Below are 22056 nucleotides of genomic sequence, written 5' to 3' on the forward strand. Positions count from 1 at the left end.
GGAGAGGAGGAGCAGGCCCAGGTCCGGGTCTTCAGGCAGCTGGGGCCAAACGGCATGTGGGGCATGTGGGGGCAACGCAGGTGGTCAAGGCCAAGCTCAGAGAGGGGTTGTATTCGAAGTAGCCACCGGAGGCTTGGAGCAGAACAACAACACGGTCAGTGGCCTCTGGCCACCACGTGGGGGACCCGCCGGTGGAGTTGGGCCTCTGCGGGGGGGCGGGGGGGGGTGCAGGCAGACGGCGTGGCCTTTCCCTCGTGTGGCTCCCCGTGTCTCGCCTCCTGACCGCACAGCCCGTGGGTGCAGCACTCCTCCGAGCCTTTCAGGAAAGCCTCCACCCAACCCTCTGAATTGAGCACAACAGGATTGGGGGGGGCCCTCCGGAAGGACCCGCATCATCACCTCCCACCCAGGGCTGTGCCTCACACACCCTTCCCTGACTTCATCACGTGGCCCCGGGGGCTCCTGCCGCCCCTCCTCCCGGCCCTGCCCCACGTCGGAACCTAGGGTGCTCCCAGATGGACAAAGATGTCACAGGACTCCGGCGGCCCCTCTCTGCACCCCAAGGGCTTATGCGACCCATAAGCCAAAGGCCCGCGTGACACCTTTCCTCGTGGACCCCGCTCAAACACGCACACGGGGACCTGCCTTCCAGCCGGCTTCCCTTCCCGGTTCAAAGGCAGCGCTGTTTACTTTGAAGAAACGGCCTTCGAACGTGGGTTTGCCGGGGCCTTGGTGGCAGGCTCTGAGCACCAGGGAAAAGAACTTCATCACAGCTCTGTCGTGGCCTCACGCGCTGACAGCCGGCCTCAACATTTCATCTTCTGAAGGCTTCTCCCCGAAGGTTCTGTCGCTACCTTGGTTTGAGTGGCAGGCACGTGCCATGGTGCTGTCGTGCGTGGGGCCCCAGGAGAAGAGTCTGTGAACGATTGCCTAACTCGAGTGCTACGACGATGGGGGGCCCCCCGCCCAGTTCTGAACAAAAGCTGCAAATCAGAAAGGGGCTGTCAGCTGGCTCCTGAGCCGAGCACGAGGCTGGTCCTTCTCGGCCGTGGGAGACCGCGGGAGCACCACCTGCCTTCTGCCCTTGGCCTGCACCCTCCCGTGTCCTCCTCTGGGGCCCACAGCCTCCGGAGGTTCTGGCCTGACGGCACTGGCGGATCAGAAACACCAGCAGGAGTGGACGTGTCGCCTGGAATGTTCGCCGTGGTGCGGAGCAGACAGAAAATTCTGAATGTGGCCAGAGCTGGAAGAGGACATCCCCGCGTGGCCAGGACAGGGCCCTGTCGGGGGCTTGGGGCTCCCGAGTTCTCCTCCCTGGGGGGGGGGGGGGGGGCGGCTGGGGGAGGGCAGAAGGCTACAAACCTAACCGCCTGGCGCCCCAGACGAGCAGGGAGTGGGCGACAAGCCCGTGGCTACCTCAACCAAGGTCACTGCATTCCACATTTATTATGCAGCAGTACAAAGTGTTTGCTCTATACGTGTTCCATTATTAATTTTTCTTTAACAACAGATGGTCTGGAGGGTCCCGCTTTCACCTGATACATCTCGGCGGTAACCCGGTAGGGTAAAAGTCCTCTCAGCTCAGGTGGCTGTTGGGGGGGGGGGGTGCGAGGAGCCTCCACCGTGAGTTAATCAAGAAGCCTGGGGGTGAACCCAAAGTAAGCTCGGGCAAGGTGTTTGGGAGGGGCCCCCTTGCTGGGCCGTTCCTCAAAGCTAAATAGGACTCAACTCCCAAGTGACATCTGCAGACGATGAGGCACAGAAACCCTTCCGAACAACGGTTCTGGTAAGAGGCGAAGGCTGATCTCACCTCGTCTGTACAGACCCGTGTCTCTTAGCAAAACCTCGCTTCAGAGCAAAGGTTAAATTCCCATCGAGAAGAGGCTGAAGCTTCAAGGAGCATCGACACACAGTGCTGCCAGAGCTTTAGCGGGGACACGGCTGCTGGAGGCTCCGAGGACACCCGAGAACAAAGAGGCTGGGGACGGAAAGGATGAGAAGAGGGGGAAGGAAGCGTTAACAGGACGAACAAACCAGACACACAGACACGCGTGCACACACACGACGACATCCCACGGCCACACTCGGGTGGCTCTTCAGCTTGACGTCTCTCTTCCGAAGAACAGCCATCAGCACAACCCCTATTGAGGGGCCATCTTCGGACTGTTGTCTGTTGTGGACTGGAGAGAAGCAGAATGGTTCTGGAAGTGTGGCCCCTCTTCTGATGAGAGAGACCCGGCGCTTAATGAGATCGGCTGGGAGTCACGATCTCCAAGGCCTTCTGGTGGGACCTTGGACCAATCGCCGGCTCAGAGTTGACCTCAGAGCCTTGGCCGGTAAGAACAGACCACAAGAAGTCAAGCTCACAGAAGCCTTTAGGAAGGAGACAGAACCACGGCGGTCCCGATGATGCCGCAGAGCAGGGACAGAGGCTGGGGAACAGAGGGAACGAGGCAGTTGGATCTGGGGCCTCATGCACCGCGAAATGACTGGGCTGATGGAAACCCATCATCTCCGGACCCAACTGTCATTCCGGAAAGCCATGCAGGTGCCGTCACTTACCCGAGACCACACGGCCAGGTCCAGAGCAGGTCCAGGAAGCGTCCAGGGCCAAGGGGACCACAGGAACCCCCACCCAGGGATTCTCCTAAGGGGCATCGAAAGCCCCGTCAACATCATCACTGCAGCTCCGCCACCTAGTGGTGAGGGACTGGGGCACTTTGTGCCACCCCCTGAGCCCCCAGAAACGTCCCTCACCCAAAGAGAGGACAAGGGCGGGGCTGCAGGAGAACCTAGGGGTGTCCACAAGACCCCTTCACGGTGCACCCACAGGGAGCATGGGCCACCCACACACCCAATCCAGCGGCCCATTTTCATCATGGGCCTGAGGAGGGGCTTCAGGCACAGACCTCTCAAGGCTCACTGTCTTCCAGAAAGTTACAATCAGAAAACCCCTATGACACCGTATCAACAGGTCCTACTGCTCCTTCCAGAAGTGCTGGTGAGAGGGAAGGCACTGCTGGAAATCGGGTCACCACACGCACACTGGTGTCCATCTGGCCTGTGGCTGGTCTTCCTAACCATGACATCCCCCCTACCACCCACGCCCGTCGGCTCTCCAAGGCTGCCTTGCCCTGAGGCCATGTCTGCTCCAGGCTGGAAGGAACCAGCTCTCACCAGAGGCTGAGGACTATTCCAGAAGTACCCGAGACCCTCCTCTACATGGTCAAGAGAGAGGCCTCAGAGGGAAAGCCTTCCCCAGATTGGGCCACCTCAGGAAGCAGGCCCCAGCTAACCCAGCTCAGACCCTGGTCAAATTAGAGTGACCTTTGACCTGTGGCACATCCACAGGCCGGGGCCGCGAGCCTCCTAAATGCATCGCAAACATACTCATCATGACCACTGGCGGGTCCAGCCGGGCCTCCCGAGACCAGCTGGTCTCCCAGCCACTCCTCTGCCTCTGCCAACCCCTCTTCCACGGGGTAGCAGGAAAAAGCATTAGAAGATGTGGAATTCAGACCACGGCTTAGACTCCTCGGCACTCCACACGCCCTCACCCACCCCCGCTCGCCTCCCTCTCAACTCCTGCAGCCGGGCTGGCGTCCCTCTGTCCCTGGAGCCCACGGCCCGCTCTCCGCGACCCAGGGCCTACCCCCAACTGGCTCCAGGGAGGGCTCCTGCCTCAGCCCAAGCGTCATCCCAGACTCCTCCCTGGAGCACCCCCATATCTGCCAAGCAGCATTCAAAGGCAGTGGTTTAGAAGGCGGACTCTGGAGTTCAGACCCAGACTCTACTACTGTCCGCCTGGATGGCCTTGCACAAGTTATTTGACCTCCCTGAACCTCAGGTTCCCTGTAAAATCGCCATGAAGATGAAATCAACGTATTTCCCAAACATCTGGGAAAGAGGAAGTCCAGCGAAGGAGCAAACAGACCAGGAGGAAGGGCTTCTCCGAGTCTGAGCCTGGCTATGTGTACACAGGGAAGACTCCTCAGAAGAGGAGGGTCCCCCAAGCCTTCATACAGGTGGCCCCGGAGGCCCAGCTGGGTCACTGGTGCCACGGGGTCTTCCCAGGGGCCTGGACAAGGAAGAGGGAGTCTGAACTGCACAGGACAAGCAAGAGATTCTGCGCAGCAACAGGGATGAACTTGAGGGCCCCAAGACTCCCCCCCCGCCCCCCGCAACCGAACGCCCCCTTAGCCTTCCCTTCCCAGTGCTAAGAAGCCACATCCAGGTTCCAGACCCACCCTGGCCCCCTCGAGCCTTCCCAAGCCCCATCCTCGTGACCGAGAGGCCCAGAGCCACAAGGGCGTTGGCATCGCCACAGTAACTGGCCTAACCCCGTTGTGTTTCTGCTCAGGTTACTAAGGGGCCACGGGGAGAAAAGCGGGCAGCGAGCTGCCTCCGGGGGCCTGGCAGGGGCCTTCGTGAAAGCCCGCCGCCCCTTCCTTTGCTTCCCCCGTCCCAGGCCGGGCCACCCAGTGCTCTTCCATGAGCCCAGGTCTCCCGAGACCAATGTCAGGGCAAAGTCAAGGAGGCCCCAGCCAGCAAGTCAGTGGCTAATTCTGACGGCCCTCGCCCCTTCGGAGATAATAATAGCTCCACTTGACTGCAGAGACAGCAAGTGCAAATGCCTACAGAGGCCAGGCCCTGCTCAGAGGTGAGTGATGGGGCCAGGTGGCGCCCGGCGTGGTCGGCAGCTCGCCGACAGGGGGCAGCCGCCCCTCGGTTACGGCCGCCGGCGGACCAGTCCTGGCCGACCCGAGGCTCCCACAGGCCGAGAGAAGTCAACTCTCCAAAAGTTTTGGTAGCATCTCCTGGTATCCAAACGTTGGCGGCTACCAGGACTCCGACGTCAAAGACAATACCCTGTGCGGTTGAAACACAACATGTGTCCGGGCGGGATGGGCCTGGAGGGCGGTTTCCAAGCCGTTCCACGATGGCGGTTTTCCACAGATTCGCGTTTGCTAGTAACAACAGCAGCCACCATTTAGGGGCTTTTGCTCCTGAGCATCAGGTAGCTAACTCGTCCAGCTTAATCCTCCAGGAGCCCTGGTCCCTTCCCTCCGACTCGCGGGGGGAAAACCACCCGGGCAGATCAATGAGTTGCCCCAAGGGAGTGGGGCGGGCACTGGGGTGCTGAGGTCGGCGCTCAGTTCTGTAGGACACCAAAGCCAGGAACCTTGACCACAGGGTCGATTCCCCGGCCCGTTCCCCCGTGAGCTCGGGGGCTCCACCCTGCTGACCTCCCAGCTCTGGACGAGTCCTTGGCGTTTCCACCCATGTCCGCCTGCCCCTGACCCCACCCGCCAGGTGCCTACCGCTTACTCAAATGACCCTCCCGCTCTGTCGTCGCTGAACCTCACGCGCTGGGCTTCTTCCCAGGCACTAATCCTCCCCCCCGCTCTCCGGACCATATCCAGCCACGGTGGTGCGGTGTCCTCCAAATCCCCCTGCCCCTCTGGCCGGTGCCAGCGCAGGTTCCATTTGGCCTGTGACATTTAAAAATATCTGTCCAGCCTTGGCATATAGAACCCAATACCCCCAGCTGTTTAAATACCACCGCCTCGTTCGGCTGGCACATGCCTGTGCTTCCAGTAAAAGCGTAAGTTGACCCAGAACAACACGGGGCCACCCGAACCCTCTGTTCCAATCGTGCCCATCTTAATTTGGCTCCTCTGTCAAGTGCGCCGTCCGCCGGAGCCCATTCCTGACCCTACAAGGAGAAGGAGGCACAGGCCTGGGGGGGCTTTGAGCGGCAGGGCAAGGTGTGGGCCATCTGTGTGCCCGTGACACGGGAGCACATGCCTGGAGCATGGTGTGATGTCCGCCACAGCTGTCCCTCCCCTCTCCCTGGCTTCCGACCCCATCGGGCCCCACGGCCCTGCTATTAATACAGCGCGAAGAGGCCCGGCAGCTGGCCGTGGCCAAATCTTTCCACACGGACAGTGACAACTGACATCACACTGATTTGGGCTCTGTATGTTCCAAATGTGCATTCTTTTAGAAAGAGCAGAGCCGGGATTTGCCTGGTCACCAAAAACGGGTCTGCGCTACTTTGGGAATCGGAAAAGTGTCCAGCGATCAATGTGGGGGCCTCTACCGGGGGACCCAGGAGAGGGGCGGTGGCTCCAGGAGGTTCCTGGGGCTCCAGGGGTTGGCGTCTCCTCCCCTCGCGAGGGTGCCCTAGATCCGTGCAGGGATGGAGTGCCTCGGGGGTCGGGGGAGGGCCGGGGAGCAGGCTCAGCTACCTGACTTGCTCTCCTTGCGGGGAAGACACTGGCTTCCAGACCCCAGAAGAGTCCAGAAAGAGCTGGTGCAACGGTAGGATTTCCGGGCCAGGCCTTAAAAAGACACCCAAAGACGACGGAGGGGTGAAGGAGGCAGCAGTCGCTGACAGGCTACCGCAGCTGTGCGGGGCCCCGGGGTCTCACCTCCACCTCTGCACGCTTGGAAACCTCCGTAACGACAGGCTGACAAGTTTAAAAGTACGCACGTGAGAAAAGAGTCAACCAAAACGCAACAAAATTTGAATTCGACGTTCAAAAATACCCAACGCATATTCACAACACATGTGTGGAAAAAAAACCCCAACAAACTGCTGAGAACCTAGCACGTGCCAGGAACACTTCTCACTTGGTATGAAAGAAAGGGCAGGCGGGGAGCGGAGCCCCGGTGCGCCGGCCGGTCACAGCCTGGCCCGAAAACCACGTCCTCGGCCGGGACACGACGGGTCCCCTCCCCGCATGCCCTGGATTCATTTCAACTGTCCCATTCCATTGACCCATGGAGACCGTCTCAACACATACTTTTTAAATTTAGGACTTACAAGCACACAATGAGCCAACCTAAGCAAGACACAGCCGGGAACCGCATCCACTGGACGGCCTTTCTCCCCCGCCCTCGCCCACCTTCTGTGCCAAAGGAGCAGAGCCACAAATCTCCGGTTTATCACACGCGTGCCTCGAACATGTTCCTTTTATCGTGTACGTATTAGCCTAGTTTTGCTTGCCTTTGACCTGTCTGAAAAGCGTATCCTACCCCACTTCTGGATCTGTACTTTCAGGCACAGGCTCTTTTCTGGCATTTTCTGGCATCCACTCAAGAACCAAGCACATGATGGGAGAAAAGAGCCACCTCCCCCCCGCCCCAAATCCCCGGAAAAGCCCCTCATGAGAGAAAAGGCCTCAGCACAAAGCGGGGGAATGGGTGGGCCCCTGCGAGGCACGTCGGCAGGAAGTGGAAGGTGCCTGGGCTCGCGCTCCCGTTGTTTGGGACAGAGCTCTGCGGAGGCCAAGGGCATGGGTTAAAGCCTCACCGAGAAGCCTGTTTCTTGGCTGCGTCTGCAAACAAAAACACGTGAGGTGACGGCAAATGTCACGGTAAAGGCAGATCAAGACAACTACATCTGTCGATTTATTATTAGAAGGCAAATGTCACGGAAAGAAAATATGCCCCAAGTAATTCAGTCCTGTCGGAGCTCAACAGGCTTCAGCGGGTTGGAAGCAGAATTCTTCCTTCCCACCACCTCCTCAGCCAGGAGTTGCCTTACTAGATACCAGGGTCGAAATCTCCGTCCCCCTCGATGGTAAACGCCTGTTGGCAAGAATACGGCACACAGGACAGGAAGTCCACCTGTCATGCTATCTTTGCTAGGGTCCAGTCGGGGATTCTCCCCGGTGGATGAACGGACTCAGCCCCTCACTGCATGCTGCGGGGAAGACAGGGCCGCCCCGGACGAAGGCGGTGCCGAGGGGATTCTAAGGGGCCAAGAGCCAATGCTGTCCATTTTAAGAGCTATGCATTTATCTCCTTGCGCATTTAAAAAATTCTTAGCCAGAAGCCAAGTGATATTGGAATAATTTTCCTTTAAAACTAAATTCATTTACATAAATACAGCAAGTTGATTTAAAGAACCCCGTGAAGCGTAGCTATAGAACGGGAATAAGGCAAAAATCATCTAGCTAGTATGGAAACAACTGAAGTTTGAGCAAGGATCTCAATACTTCTAAAGGACTATAGATTTTTTTCTAATTTCTATAGTACTTTTGAAGTCAGAGAGTTTTTGACTACATTCTCTGCCTAAAAATGGCCATTCCCTCCATACTCCAGGCCACCTCCCACCTTCTCTGTTCCAGGCAAGCCACGTGTTGGGCACTTCCAATGGCCCTGCTAGAGAGGGTACACTGGGCCCTCAGCATGGAGTGCGTGGGTTGGGGGTGGGGGAGCGGGGAGGAGGGGCCCAGAGTCCTGGCCGCTGATGCTGAACCAAGCCCCCAACAACCATGTGGTCACTTACCTCGGCTCTCCGGTCAGAAACCCCCAGGAAAGGTCTCAGAGAAAGTTCCTGTTTTCTTTCTCCCCAGTTTGCTCTTTTCCTTGCGTTTCCACCATGACTTCAGAAACACAGTTGGGCAAATTTCCCTGTTCATGCAGAGAGTTCAACCAGTTTAACTAACAGGGGCTCCCACGGCAGACCTTTCTCTCTTCGGAGAGAAGCCTATTTTAAAACTAGTTGGAGATGGGGAGTTACTCTTTTAAACATGCTAAAAGTAATATCAATGTTAATCATGTCATTAATTTTATGTATATATGTAACAATGTTATCATATTAATAACAATACTAATATCACTATTAAGAAAACCTAGGACGCCCCTACAACTCAGTTTGCAGGAAAGCCCTGGTTAACCCGTCACGCCAGCACTCCCTCCAGTTACCGCGGCTTTTCACGCTCAAAAATGTCCGTGTTGGATGATAAATCATAAGGGAACTCTGGTTATGCGCTGTGACTACCTCGTCTATGCCGGCAACGAGCCAGGCAGGAAGGAGGGCGGGGGACAGGGGCCTCGATCTCAAAGGCTGGCTGGAGAGCATTCTTTCAATTGTGGTCATTCCCAATCTAAACTGTCTAGATCAGGGATCGGGGGAGGACGTCTACCAAGCAGGTTCAAAATGATCACGTGATCAGAGCACTGCTTAGAGTTCCCGAGGGGACACCGGCAAGAGCGGTGTGTCGATGCTGTGTCTCCGAGAACTGCGTCCCCTTCGTAAGAACTTGAAGAAACTGGGCGCAGAGCCTGTTCGGTGGCCTCTCGCCTCGTTTCCCTCAGTGAGGTCTCCCCCCACCTCCCTTGGTGGCAGGTCTGGGAAATCTATCTCACTGAAGTTCAACCGCCAAGGTCATGGCCCTCAGGAAAACAGCTCCAGGATCTGGCTCCAAATTGGAGGGGCTCTGGCCACAGACCTGGTGTCACTGCTCTCTTGGCCAGAGCAACTGGGTGGTGTGAGGACAGACACACACTGCTGGTGGGGACAGACTGGCAGTCTTGTACTAAAGGGAAAACTGAGTCAAAGCTCCGTGTCTACCCGTGACCTACCAGTCCTACCGCTTAAGATTGACCCTAGAGAAACCCCTGTAAACGTGTGCCCACAAGTGTGTGCCAGGACAGGGGACCGAGGAGAAATAAGCCAAAGTGGACATCAATTGGGAAGTGACTGTCAACGGTCTCCTACCGGGACCAGAGATGACAGGGTGACGACTGGAAAGAACAAGGGAGATCCTGGGTGAACCAACCAAGGGCCTCCAAGCTGACTCTGCCAAGTGACAGAAACGTGACTTGTGTTTTTTGCAACAAGGCATTTTTCTACGTGAAGCTGGTAGCCTCGGGGGAATTTGAGAGGTAGAGTATGGAGACCATGGCCGGTGGGGGCAGGCCATTAAAGCCGACGTTGGCCGTAGCCCCAGTCTCTATTATCAACTTATTTATGATAAACCGAACGCACACGCTCCACGTGTAATTAAACACTGCTTTTTTTTTTTTAAAGTAACAGACGGGAGAAGCTGCTGACACCTCACCGGTCTCACAGAGGAGGCATCTTGAAAAAGGGTCCTGAGAACGACGGATTTGCCTTTCTTGTACGTAATCCCCCTATTCTGGGGACCACCTTTGAGTGATAACCGGTGCTCTGGGACTTGGCCGGATTTTTGAATAACCAGCAGGAAAAGAGTGTCGCCAAATGATCTTAGCTTTAACCTTGCCCAAGTCCTTCCCGGCTGCCGTGTGGGCCTTGCCAGGCTTGAGAATTAAGGGCATGGTATAGTTCTATTTCGAGCTTTGAAACCACTCCCAGCCAGCTCTTGCTTTGCTCTTTCTTTAATAAGGAGCCGGCAGAATGTCAGTTCTAAAGTGATCAAGAGGGGAAGGCGAAGCTGTGAACTGTCCGTTTGGATGCTAACAAAAAATAGATCTGCTATCAGGGGGGTGGACATCCGAGCCCTCGGTTCACGTTCTGTGTCTCCGTGAAGATACTCCACTTGGTGTGCCGCACGGGGACCGAAGCAGGACGGTGAAGAACCCAGTCTAGGAGGGCTTCCACCACAAACCAGCAGGGCCGCCTTCTCCGAGCCTCCGTTTCCTCACCTGAACGACCAAGGGGCTACGACTCGATCTCCAGTCCCTCGCAGCACCGGACAGCTTCTATCCACAATGACTCTGGCTGGAAACTCAACTTGGGGGCCTCTCCTGTACTGCCCTTCCCACTAGACGACTCCGCTCCCACTCCAGCGCCTCCCCCCGGGGCTCTAGACCCGCCCCATCCTTCTGCCTGGTGGATTCCTCCTCACAGGTCGTGCGGCGCACTTCTAGCTCAACGAGCCAGGGACAGAACTCACCCTACTCCCCACCCCTGCGCCTTCAGCGAAAGGCACGGGCTTCCCTCTGGTTCTGGCCAGGCATCCTTCCTCACACAGCGGACTCCCTGAATCCATGCGGCTGCCAAGCCGTGCTAGTCAACTTCCCAAGTGACTCTCAAGGCCACTCTCACTACCACTGGTTTTATGCATTTATAGAACCATCGACCTTCCGTAGACCCAACTACTCCCATCATCTCTAGCTTCCTTCAAATTCCAGCCCCCGAGCCCATGGCCAGAGAGTTTTTTGAAACAGACGGCTTGACTGTGGCACCTCCCGGCCATCAGGACAAGGGTTTCCCACCATCCTAAGGGCGTTCAACACACAAGACTACACGTCGTCCTGGCGGGCCAGAGGCCCGACATGGCAGCCCCTGTCCACCCCCCAGACTCACTTCACTCTGTACCCCATGCTCGCGCTGACCTTCTGCAGGTTCCCCTCACGCGTTCGGTCCCTCCCAGCAGAGGGCCCGCGGACACGCTATTCCTGCCCTGGAACTGCACCCCCCCCCCCCCGCCCCCCCCTGCCGGCCACATGCTCATCCTTCAGTTCACGGCTCAAGTGTGCACGTATCATTTTCTCAGGGAAGTATTCCCTGACATGCCCAAATCTAGGACAGCTTCCTCTCCCGTACACTCTGAAAAAAGAAAACACGTTTCTTTTCCAGTGCCCTTAGCTTGGGCTGCAACAACACTCTCCTTAATATGATGATTCATTATTTCCAGATCCCCCACTGAACGCACCAAGTGGAGAGAACGAGTCTGATCCAGCTCACCAGCATATTCCCGGTGCCCAGCGCGTCCGTAGCGGGTCCTCGGTGCCTTTCTGGACCTCAAACCATGTACAGAAGCCACCACAGGGGAACCGGAAACGTGTATGGACAAAACCCGATGTGATTGGCCTCTCCAACTTTCCAGCAGGTGCTTTCTCACTGGGCTCCTTCCCATCTTTACCATCGCTCTCCTGCCTACTGGCTTTTGCCACCACCTTCGCCACCACCATCATCCCGACCACCACGGTCAGTGACAGCTGCCACCAGTCAAACGACTGGTTCGGAGTTTGCTTGTTACAGACCCGCTGCTAGGCACTCTCTATCTCTTTTCCTCATTTGATCCTCTCGGTAACCCTGGAAGGCAGGGGTTTGGGGACCTTTAAAAGGCCATTTTTGCAATTGAGGAGACGAAAAGCCAGACAGGTTAATGCCACCGGTCAGCTCTGAAGCAAAGGGTACAAGACGCACATCCAGGCCCATCTGGTCCCCAGTCTGGTTTCTCACCTCTTACCCCTCTCCACCTCTCTGTTGGGGCCCTCTCAGGAGATGCCACCTTGTTTCCTCTTAAAAGTCACCTAAATACTGTCAAAGAAAGGACATCGAGAGAAAACCCCTTTAAAAAAAGAAACACCATGAGGATGTCCCCATCCCGTCCCCTCTTTAGTAAAGGAGGAAGGACTCCACTCTGCCGTCAGAGAGCACGGAGAGGCACTAGGGAGGGTGAGAAGACCTAAAACATCAACCTGACGAAATGACATGACTGACCAGAAGAATACACCAAATTTATTTTTAAATAAAAACAGAAGCCCAGGGGCGCCTGGGTGGCTCAATCGGTTGAGCATCTGACTTTGGCTCAGGTCACGATCTCGCGGTTCCTGGCTTCGAGCCCCGCATCGGGCTCTGTGCTGACAGCTCAGAGCCTGGAGCCTGCTTCGGGAGCCTGCCCCTCCCCCTCCCTCCCTCCCTCCCTCTCTCTCTCAAAAATAATACACGTTTTAAAAGACCTTTTAAAAAAAAAGCCCAAAATGACCAAATATTACAAACTATACAGTCCAAGAGGACATGGGCTGGAAGTCCCTGATTTAGAGATTTCAGACAATGCTAAAATGTCAAAGAAATGTGAGCTGCCAACCTGGGGTTGCCAACTTATTTTTTTTAATGTTAAGTAAAATCGTTTAAAAAAATGAAATGAAAACAAAATTTTGAAAAAAAAAACCTAAAAAACTCTCAAAAATCTTAAAACAAAAAACTCAAATTACTATCTATTGTGATTCAAGAAGAGAGGACAGTGAAATACCAAGAGGAAGGAAGCTTATGTAGATTCCATTATCAAGAACAGTCTGCGGGGGGGCCCCTGACTGGCTCAGTCAGGAAGCCTGGGATTCTTGATCTTGGGATGGGAGTTCAAGCCCCACTTTGGGTGTAGAGATTCCTTAAAATCTTGGAAGGAAGGAAGGAAGGAAGGAAGGAAGGAAGGAAGGAAGGATGGATCACTGACTTCACCTCTCTCCCTCACGCAGGAATCCCTTCGACAAAATCGTCTGCACCCTTCACTGAGGGTTTGCTTGAGCAGGCTGCTGGCTGCCTCATAAACCAACCAATTCTAAAAGTCGCCGAATCTGAGAAAAACGCCCCCAAATCAATACTGTCCCTATAAACACATAAGAAACAGCCCGAAAATACAATAAAAAAAGAGAGCCCTTTCACAATGGCAACACAAGTAGCAAATGCTTGGGAGATACAGGATATATTTTCACATCTCAGACTCTACATGTGATGTACCAGAATCATGTCAAGAAAACACAAATCCTTAATGAGAGAGACAGAAACTCAAGTAAATGAAGAGTGAGGTCATACTGGGGCCTAAGGCTAAATGCAGAAAAGATGACAGTCTTCCCCAACTTAATTTATAGAGTGAATGCAATTCCAGTCAAAATATCACCAAGGTCATTACAGAACTTGATAAAAATGGTTCTTAAATTCTAGAGGAAAATAAATGGGCAAAACTATCAGAGGGTTCTGAGATAGTATGCCGTAAGAAGGCATTTGCCCCAGTAAAATACAGTATAAAACGATGATCATTAAGGCTGTAAACCAATCACAGTAAAACGCTGGGGAAAGATGTTACGATCTAACAAACGGAGCAGGAATACACTAGCTATCAGCTTTAAAAAAAAAAAAAAAAAAAATACACAAGCCACATTATGCCACAATAGTCTGGCTGGATGTTTTTCAAAACCCTCTTATCTCAAGTGTGGACAGGAAGTTTTAGGTTTAACTAATTAAGCAACATCAGGAAATTTCAAAGCGACAAAGATGAAGGTTTCCGACAATCGGAAAAAAAAAAAAAAAAACACCTTTCTGCTTCCTCTGTGTTTTCCCACGGCCATCTCAAGCCCCACTGTCTCCTTGCTGGCGTGTTTATTAATGACATCCTCTTGTCGGACTCTAAGCACGAGTGTGGGTGAGGGAGATGTGAGAGGCGGACGGACACGGATCTTCCGTCCGGGCTCCCGGGCCAGGGCCCTGCGCCCCGTGTCACCCAGCAGGCCCCACGCGGCCCGGGTTACCTGCTGGTTAGCTTCCTAATGACAAGGACTGTTCTCAAGGGCAATTGGGATTGAAGTCTGCACCGGCCTCAAAGCAAAAGAGACCCCTGCGCGTTGGAAAAACACGAGTCTTCTCTCGTTCCGTGGGGGAAGAGACGGCTGGCCGTGAGGCCGCGTCTAGACCAGCAAAGGGAAAAACTCCCAACGGACAATGATCTGCAGCCAAAACCATGAGTGGAAGGGGGAGACGCCACGGCCGGGCTAGGAGTTTTCGCTTCTGATTTTGCTCACTTCTGCTGTGTTATTCTCCCGAGTTTTAGGACATTGCCTTTAGCACGTGCGGCGTGGTGTCCCAACCGTGGGCCCCCCTGGAATCTGTACGGTCCCCGCACGGGGACGGGCCTGGAGATCGCCGGGGCCGCGTGTCTCGGGAGGAGGGAAGGGCCGGGGAGAAAAGACAAGGCGAACCCGGGGCCGCCCCCACAGGAAGCGGAGGTGGGCGCCGTGGAGTGCATGCAGCGCCGCATCACTCTCCCCCACGTCCGCCTGGGCAACGGCGCCCCGCAAAACCAAAGGGAGCCACACACCCCGACACCTGTGCCGGGCCGGATGCAGCTTCACCAGACCGACCGACCGCCTTTTGGAGAAACAAAGCCCGGCTCAAACAACAAACAATGCCTCGAATCCTCTTGAACTCAAAGCAGCGCTACAGTGAATGAGGCTGATTCCCCCCGTTACCAGGACGGCCTGATTACAGAGCCCAGAGCCATTTGCCTGAAGATAATTGCCTCAATTCCCCACTTCACTTCGCACGTATAGAAACAGTCCCAATCTGCCAGAGCCTCAGTGACTAGATGTGTAAAATTGGCCTAATCATATTTTGAAGAGCTCGAGCGGAAAGGGTTTCTATGAGCGTGAGCCTGAACCACGACACCAACTAAGAGTTTCTCCCCTCTGGGCTCGCTGCTCGCTTGCTCACTCCCCCACCAAGTCTGAAGGGGTGAGTCAGAGTCTCGGCGGATGGGAGAAAAACAATGTTGAGGCTCCGTGTCAGTGCTGCTGGCTGGGGGAAGAGGTGGGGTGGCCACGAGAGCGGGACGCAAGGTAAAACCACGCACCGGAGGACGTTCCGGGTGGCCCAGTCCTCTGCAAGCAGCAGCCCACCAGCCACAGCACGAGCCTGGTGTGCAGGGCAGGGGGCACGTCTGAGACCAGAACCGCCCGGACTGCGGGCGACTCGGGACACTGAGGTGTCAGCCGGCCGTGGGAAACAACCAGACGAGCTACAGTGTCAGTTGGGGGTGGGCAGATGGGCAGAACCCGACCCGATTTCGACAGGACGAAGGCCAGGCAAATGGCCAGAGTCCAGAGTGCAAACCAGGGACCATATGGAAGCGGAGAGCTAGGGCCAAAGCAGGGCAAGGCAGGCACCGTGACCAACAAGGACCTGCAGGCCCAAGCTTATGCTCTGTCTCCATGAGGGAGCTTCCAGACCCTTCCCGTTGGATCAGGAGCCTAGAAATCGCTCCTGTGGCAGAGGAGGGTGGGCAGGGAGGCTGGTGGGCGGGTGTTGGATTGGCGGGAGAACCTTGGTAGAGCACAAACCCAAGGGACGGCAAGGCCACTCTGGGAAGACACCTCCTAACGGCTCTGTACACGGGAACAGGGAGGGTTCACTTCTGATCCTGGCTCCCTGTAAAAACAAAGGACATACACAGGGTGCCATAACCCCAACGATGGCCCGGACACAATCCCGACGGGTCAAAAAGAAGGTTACTTTCCCCCTATCGTTTGCTTGAAGCTCCAGATGGCATTCCCCCCAAATCGCAAAATCAGGAGCTTGGGACTGTCACGGTTTGTACTGGTGAGAGCCCATCGATACCACCGCGGTCTGAATAACAGCAAAACAGCGCCCCAGAGACGTGAGCCAAATGCTTCTGTACTGTACCCAGACCTCTTTGGGGGCCAGGTGGGAGGGGCAGCACCAGATTCTCAGCGGGCCTGAGCCTCTGCGGCTCACTGCCACGGGGCAGGGGTGGGGGATACTTTAAACTCCCCGAATTCATTTCTACCCAAAAGAAAGTTTGTAAAGCTCTCCATCTTGACAAGCAGTCCTTTCCAACGGTTGTCCAAAAAAAAAAAAAAACAAAAAACAAAAAAAACCCCACATAATACGTTCAAGCGTGACTATACCCGCTCCCCTGGCAGAACAGAACCAATCTTTTACCTCATGTCTCATCTCGGAAGCTGTGTTGGTGTCTAGGGGACCCGTGACAATAGCCTGTCAAGCCTTTTGAGAACCCCCGTACTCCATCTCGGTCTCCCCCAGAGCGACAGCTCGTGCACGGTAGGCACACAGAACAGATGGACTGAGAGCCAGCCTCTCACGGCTTCTTACAAAACAAGAAAATCTCCAAAGTCAGACGAGGGGGGAAGAAAAAAACCCACCTTTTTCAGAAACCCACCAGATGAACTCCCCCTCTGCTCGCATAAACACTTCCTCAGCCTCTTCCCTCAGCAGCTTATGTACCTCGTGTAGGATTTGTTATTTCGGCACCTGTTGGCAGCCCCCTGTTTAGAATTTGGGGGCACCTCGCGCTGCACGCGTGTCGGGGGGGGGAGAGACCGCGGCTCATCCTCGATTACTACTGTCTCCCCCCCCACCCCCCCCACGGTGCCTGCGACAGCATCCCGCTCACGGAAGTGACTCAACTCCTCATGGCTGAAGAGTCAATTTCATTCCTAATTTCCGGGACGGCTCTGGGAGGCAGAGGAGGAGTACAGTTAATAGACTTCACTCATTTCTTTGCTCCGACAAGGGAGTTGTGGAGCCAAGCGCCTCAGAGCCCGGACCCGGCCATGAAAGCCGTGCACAGCGGACGGCCGCTTCCATCGCATACACCTGTTTGCTCATGTCCCGAAACTGCCACCCGAACATTCCTTCCTGTCACTGAGCCGCACGCACTTTCAAATGCTTCTAAAATAGAAGCAGACTCGGAAGGGCATGTCCATCAGTAGAGCCCCCAGCCCCTCTCCCAAGGTCTCCAAATGCCTCTCATGGAATCAGAATCCGAGTTGAAAAGAACTTTGGCACGCATCAAGTTCCAACTCTGCCCGGCTCATGAGTCCCACGGAAAACATCTCCAATATGTGCTCATCTGTCCTTTGATTTAACACCGCTTCTGACAAAGAGCCAACTGCTTCCTGACAGCCGTTCCATTTCAGGGCCCTAATTGTTAGAATATTCTTCCCGGGGTTGAGCTGAAATCTGCCTGTTGTAACTACTACCCATAGCTTATAATTTTGGCCTCTGCAGCCACATAAAATACATCTCAGTGCCCGTTCCACAGGACAATCCTTTAAGGGGCTGAAGACAATGTTCTCCACAATTCATCCCAATCAGAACCTTATTGTATGATGCTCTGATGGGCTGGGAACCGCGCTTTCCCGTCCGACGGGTTGAGGAGCCTCCCTCCGGCAGAGCGCGAAGGTGACATATGACCACACTTTATTTACCGGCAGACAGACAGAGCCCCTCGCTCCTTAGCCTGCTAACAACACGAGGTCGTTCATCACTGGCTTGCTCCTTTTTGAAATTCACTCTGCAGCAAGCACTTTTTAAAGTCATGCACGTAATGCATTTTAAACAGCATTTTCTGCCCAGATCCATTTGCTCGACCTCGGCCCTAAGTGCGAGATGGAACGGTATTTCAGTGCGGTCCTGCCGCTCCAGGAGCCCGTGCGGAACGCGTACCGAAATGTATTTGTAACCGTACAGGACTGGGGCTCTAAAATGCAGTGTTTTGTTAAATGTTCATTTGCTGATTAAAATGCATCTTGCAAAGAAAGTGCATTACTAATGCAGAATCTAGTCCAAAAATACGTATTATGTAACGCACATTTGTTAATAACGCAGGCAATCTCCGCGTATCTGTATTAGTGGATCGGCTCGCGGCTGCCATCTCCATTACAGGCATAGAGCACTCCTTCTGAAAAACGGAGTACTTTCTTATGAACCCTAAAGAATCATAATCCACCTCGTTGCTGACAGCTGGCATTCGTCTCCATTGAAAGGGCATTCACCAGCACCCATATATTCCTGATTTTTTTTTTTTTCCCAGTGTGCCTTGAAAAACCACTTGAACGATGTCTTTATGTTCCTTACACCGTCAGGGAGGCTGCGCTAATTGAAACGAATAAAGCAGGTGGGTCAACGTGAGTAAAACCTTTAGAGCCGTCCCTCCTCACCGGGGGCTGAGCGAGAAGGATTTGAGCTGGGCGGCTCCAAACAGCCCGTCCGGCGTCCCACACTAATTTCCACATGATGGTGGGAGCCAGGCGCTTGTGACAGTAAAACGCTTTCAGTTTCTCTGCACAGTGTGAGAGTGGGGCACAGCTAGACTACAGACATGTGTCCTTGTATGGGGTTTGCCAAATCAATGCCACTTGATTAGACCAATCAGTACTTGAATGCCACAAACTAACTCGAAGAACACAAGATGCAAGGGAGACACAGCCAAGAAGCCAGGTCAGGAACATTCTAGAATGTCCCCAGCCAAGATGCAGAAACAAACAAAAAAACCTCAACATGGCAAAAGCGGTGGCTAGAATCTTGCTAAGGTCTATACTCTGGATTTGACAGCTGTATGCGGGCATGGTGCTGGCGATACATGAGGATGAGTTCCACCAGGCCGCCTAACCGCTGTAGAGACAGGCAGGACTCTTTAGACACCAAGAAGGGAGCACCAGGAGGGAAAGCCTGGTAGACAAGCTCGAAAGGGAAACCAGAATTAATGAGAGGTCACGCCTCTCCAAAGCCCCCCCATATTGAGTCAAAGACAAAAGCAAAACAAACCAGCAAAACCCCACCTGTCCCAGGCAGAGCAACTTTGTTGACACATCCAGGGCCTCTAGGAAGACGATTTGGCTCTGAATTACACCACTGTGGTCCACACCTCACCAGGGAAGGCATCGTCCACAACCCAGAAGAAGCGGTCGGATCACAGAGGGAACTCAAAAGCTTCCGGAGGACCATCCTTTCCTGAGCAGAGATATAATAACTCCAGGGATCCCCCTTCAGGAGGACGCATTTGGTTTCGCAGGGCTGAGAAAGAGATGTATTCATTTCCTCCAACCTTTTAGCCTTCGGGGTTCAACAGGGTCTAGGGTGGGTAGCCACCACCTAGCCCCGAGACTCTGATTACCCGATAGTTTTCTCCTGCAGAACCCGAGCTGGATCAAGCATTGGTGGGCAAGGAGGGATTCTGAGTCGTTTAACGTTCTGATTACCAGCAGATTAGTCCTAACTAGCCTTTCCTTAATTAATGTAAGTTTTCGTTTTTCTTTCTTTCTTTCTTTCTTTCTTTCTTTCTTTTTTTTTAACTCCAGCACCTGGAGCAGAGCCGGGCGCATGCTAGGCAGTCAATAAATATTTGCCGAATGAATTAGCTTTGTTGAAAACCTATCTCTGTATGAAACGAAAGAGCTTTAAGGGGTACCCCATGAGATCTGCTTGATAGCTGACCAGCCTGCAGCGCCCCACAGGGGCAGAGAACTGACTAGACCTGCTGAGTATCAGCTTGGAACGACTTCTCTTAACTAGTGGTTCCAGCTAATTAAAGTCTGTCTTCCAGCGCCCGATCTCACCCAGAGCTCATGGCGGTCCACTGATGGGTTTGTGGACTTGCAACCCATCACCCCGCCTGTGGGGCCCTTCCTTGGAAAGATGTTTGTTTGTCCATGAGGTAATTAACCAGTTGAGACGGGGGGGGGGGGGGGGGGGGGGGGGGGGGGCGAGTATTTTTCCCAAACGCTCTTAATTACAGTCTCTGGAACAGATCCGCCAAAGGTGGTTTCCTGATTAATGACTGCCTGAGGTTACCATCCTCAAACTATTAAGCCCTTGGAAATCGCCTGTGGCTGGATCATTAATACCCACGCATAGACCCTCATTTCATTCCGCCGAGTATCTGCAACTTAGCGGTCTGGTTTTCAGCTTTATTTTACCGAGGATGCTGGAGCCGAGGAGGGGTATGGACCCCCTCGGAGAACCCATACCCACCCTAACCTGTGGCTAGCTCGCTCACTCGTTTTGTTCCTTGGCACCCGCCAGGGCCCCCGCCCCTCGCTTCGCCCCAATCCTTCCAAACAAGGTTCCCTCCTGCCACCTGCCGGCCCACTAGGGTCTGCGCCACGGGCTCAGCGCCACAGCGCAGCTCGCGGGGAGGCGCCCCCGCCTCCTTACTGCACATGCCCGGCTGAAGTCCGGGCGCGCAACTTTGCAGAACCTCTCCGCCGCGTCCCTCCCCGCCTCAGTCTCCTCATTCCTCTCCCAGGCGAGAGGACCAGCGGAGGCACCTCTCCCGGGTCTTAGACCGCAGAGTCTGAGACTTAGAGAGAGGAGCCTGGGAGGAGACAGACTCTCTCTTCCCCCTTTTCCCATCCCTTCTTCTTGCTCAGAGAGGCGAGCGGAGGCGCGGAGCTTTAGAAAGTTGAGTGGTCAGGAAGGTAGGTGCTTCCCTTTTTCCCCCTCACACCGAGGTGGGGCTGGGACCTCCGGACCCAGCTTCTCACCTCGTGGGGTGCACCCTTTTCGGCTGCAGCAGCCGATGCGCATCGGAGCCGCTCTCTGCAGAGCCAGAGGGCGGGTGGGCTTCCCGGTGTGCGCCTAAGAGAATGGATCGTAGGTCCCGGGCTCAGCAGTGGCGCCGAGCTCGCCACAACTACAACGATCTGTGCCCACCTATCGGCCGCCGGGCAGCCACCGCGCTCCTCTGGCTCTCCTGCTCCATCGCGCTCCTCCGCGCCCTTGCCACCTCCAACGCCCGCGCCCAGCAGCGCGCGGCCGCCCAGCAGCGCCGGAGCTTCCTTAACGCCCACCACCGCTCCGCCGCCCAGGCGTTCCCCGAGCCCCCCGAATCTGACCACGAGCACGAGGAGGCAGACCTCGAGCTGTCCCTCCCCGAGTGCCTAGAGTACGAGGAAGAGTTTGACTACGAATCCGAGAGCGAGACGGAGACCGAGTCTGAAATCGAATCCGAGACCGACTTCGAGACCGAGCCTGAGACCGCCCCCGCCACTGAGCCCGAGACCGAGCCCGAGGACGAGCGCGGCCCCGTGGTGCCCAAGCACACCACCTTCGGCCAATCTCTCACCGAGCGTCTGCACGCTCTGAGATTGCGGAGCCCCGACGCCTCCCCGAGTCGCGCGCAGCCCAGCACTCAGGAGCCCCAGAACCCCAGGCAGGGGGAGGAGCCCGAGCCCGAGCCCGAGGACAAGGATCCGAGGGACCCCGAGGAGTCCGAGGAGCCAAAGGAGGAGAAGAAGCAGCAGCAGCGCCGCTGCAAGCCGAAGAAGCCCACCCGCCGCGACCCATCCCCGGAGTCCCCTTCCAAAAGGGGACCCATCCCCATCCGGCGTCACTAATGGAGGACGCCGTCCAGATTCTCCTTGTTTTCTTTGACTCAGGTTAGTTGCCCACCGCTAAACTGGGGAAGCCTGGGGTCGGTGTGGGAGCCCGCGGGAGGAGAGGAGGGAGAAGGAGAGGCAGGTTAGGAGGAAGGCGGGAAGATAGCAGGCTCAGCTAGCCAGCCCGGGAGGTGGATGGGGGTGCCGCCGGCAGGCTGGGAAAGGCTCCCCTGGGCGCCGGGACTGCGCCGGGGGCGCCCAGGTGGCCAAAGGCTTGTTGCACGACGGTGCGCTCCTGGCGCCGGGCTGGAGACAGCCTGAGGTCTCCGAGCTGGTGTCCAGGACGCGCGCCCAGAATCCCCGGCGCGCCCCAGGTTTCCAGCTGCACACCGAAAAGGCACGGGTAAGTCACTTGTTTCATGCGCTCTTTTCCCCCTCTTAAACACTGGCCTCGAACCGGTTGGCCTTGGCAGGCGCCCGAAACGTGGTTCGGAGGTGCGCGCGCCAACTTTCACCGTGCGAGAGCGGCCGCGCCGTAGCGACACTGTTGCAGTGTGCGAAAAGTAATCACACCGGGATTGGGCGAGAACTCCGGAGACTGCCGGCTCCGGGAAAAGTCGCACGCGGCGCTTTAAG

The 22056-nt window shown here is 55.5% G+C and overlaps 2 protein-coding genes across 9 annotated transcripts in view; one reads left to right on the forward strand and one right to left on the reverse strand.

Moving 5' to 3' along the window:
• Positions 1-1400: 1400 nt before the first annotated feature.
• Positions 1401-22056, reverse strand: part of LOC145715382 (uncharacterized) — a 30768-nt gene continuing 10112 nt past the window's right edge. The window contains exons 5-7 of one of the 8 annotated variants that reach the window (XR_014137498.1): positions 8300-8424; positions 7319-7343; positions 1403-1978 (exon numbers count right to left, since the gene is read on the reverse strand). Coding sequence is in view for 1 of the 8 variants with exons in the window: in XM_081795371.1 (XP_081651497.1) it covers positions 1927-1978 (52 nt within the window). In the remaining 7 variants the exon portion in view is untranslated. Of the gene's footprint in view, positions 1979-7318; positions 7344-7363; positions 7597-8299; positions 8425-22056 lie in introns of those variants that run through there. The other 7 variants (XR_014137497.1, XR_014137500.1, XR_014137496.1 and 4 more) reach the window with 7 other exon arrangements.
• Positions 20661-21438, forward strand: LOC132670804 (neuroendocrine secretory protein 55). The gene has a single exon (XM_060621214.3). It carries the CDS (start codon positions 20689-20691, stop codon positions 21436-21438), a length of 750 nt encoding a protein of 249 aa, XP_060477197.2. The 5' UTR covers positions 20661-20688.

Source organism: Panthera onca, chromosome A3 (assembly GCF_046562875.1).
Source record: "Panthera onca isolate mPanOnc1 chromosome A3, mPanOnc1 haplotype 2, whole genome shotgun sequence".
In the NCBI taxonomy this organism is placed as follows: Eukaryota; Metazoa; Chordata; class Mammalia; order Carnivora; family Felidae; genus Panthera; species Panthera onca.

Coding starts and splice junctions, on each gene's coding strand:
- LOC132670804 (XM_060621214.3), top strand. CDS start 20,689: ATGGATCGTAGGTCCCGGGCTCAGCAGTGGCGCCGAGCTCGCCACAAC.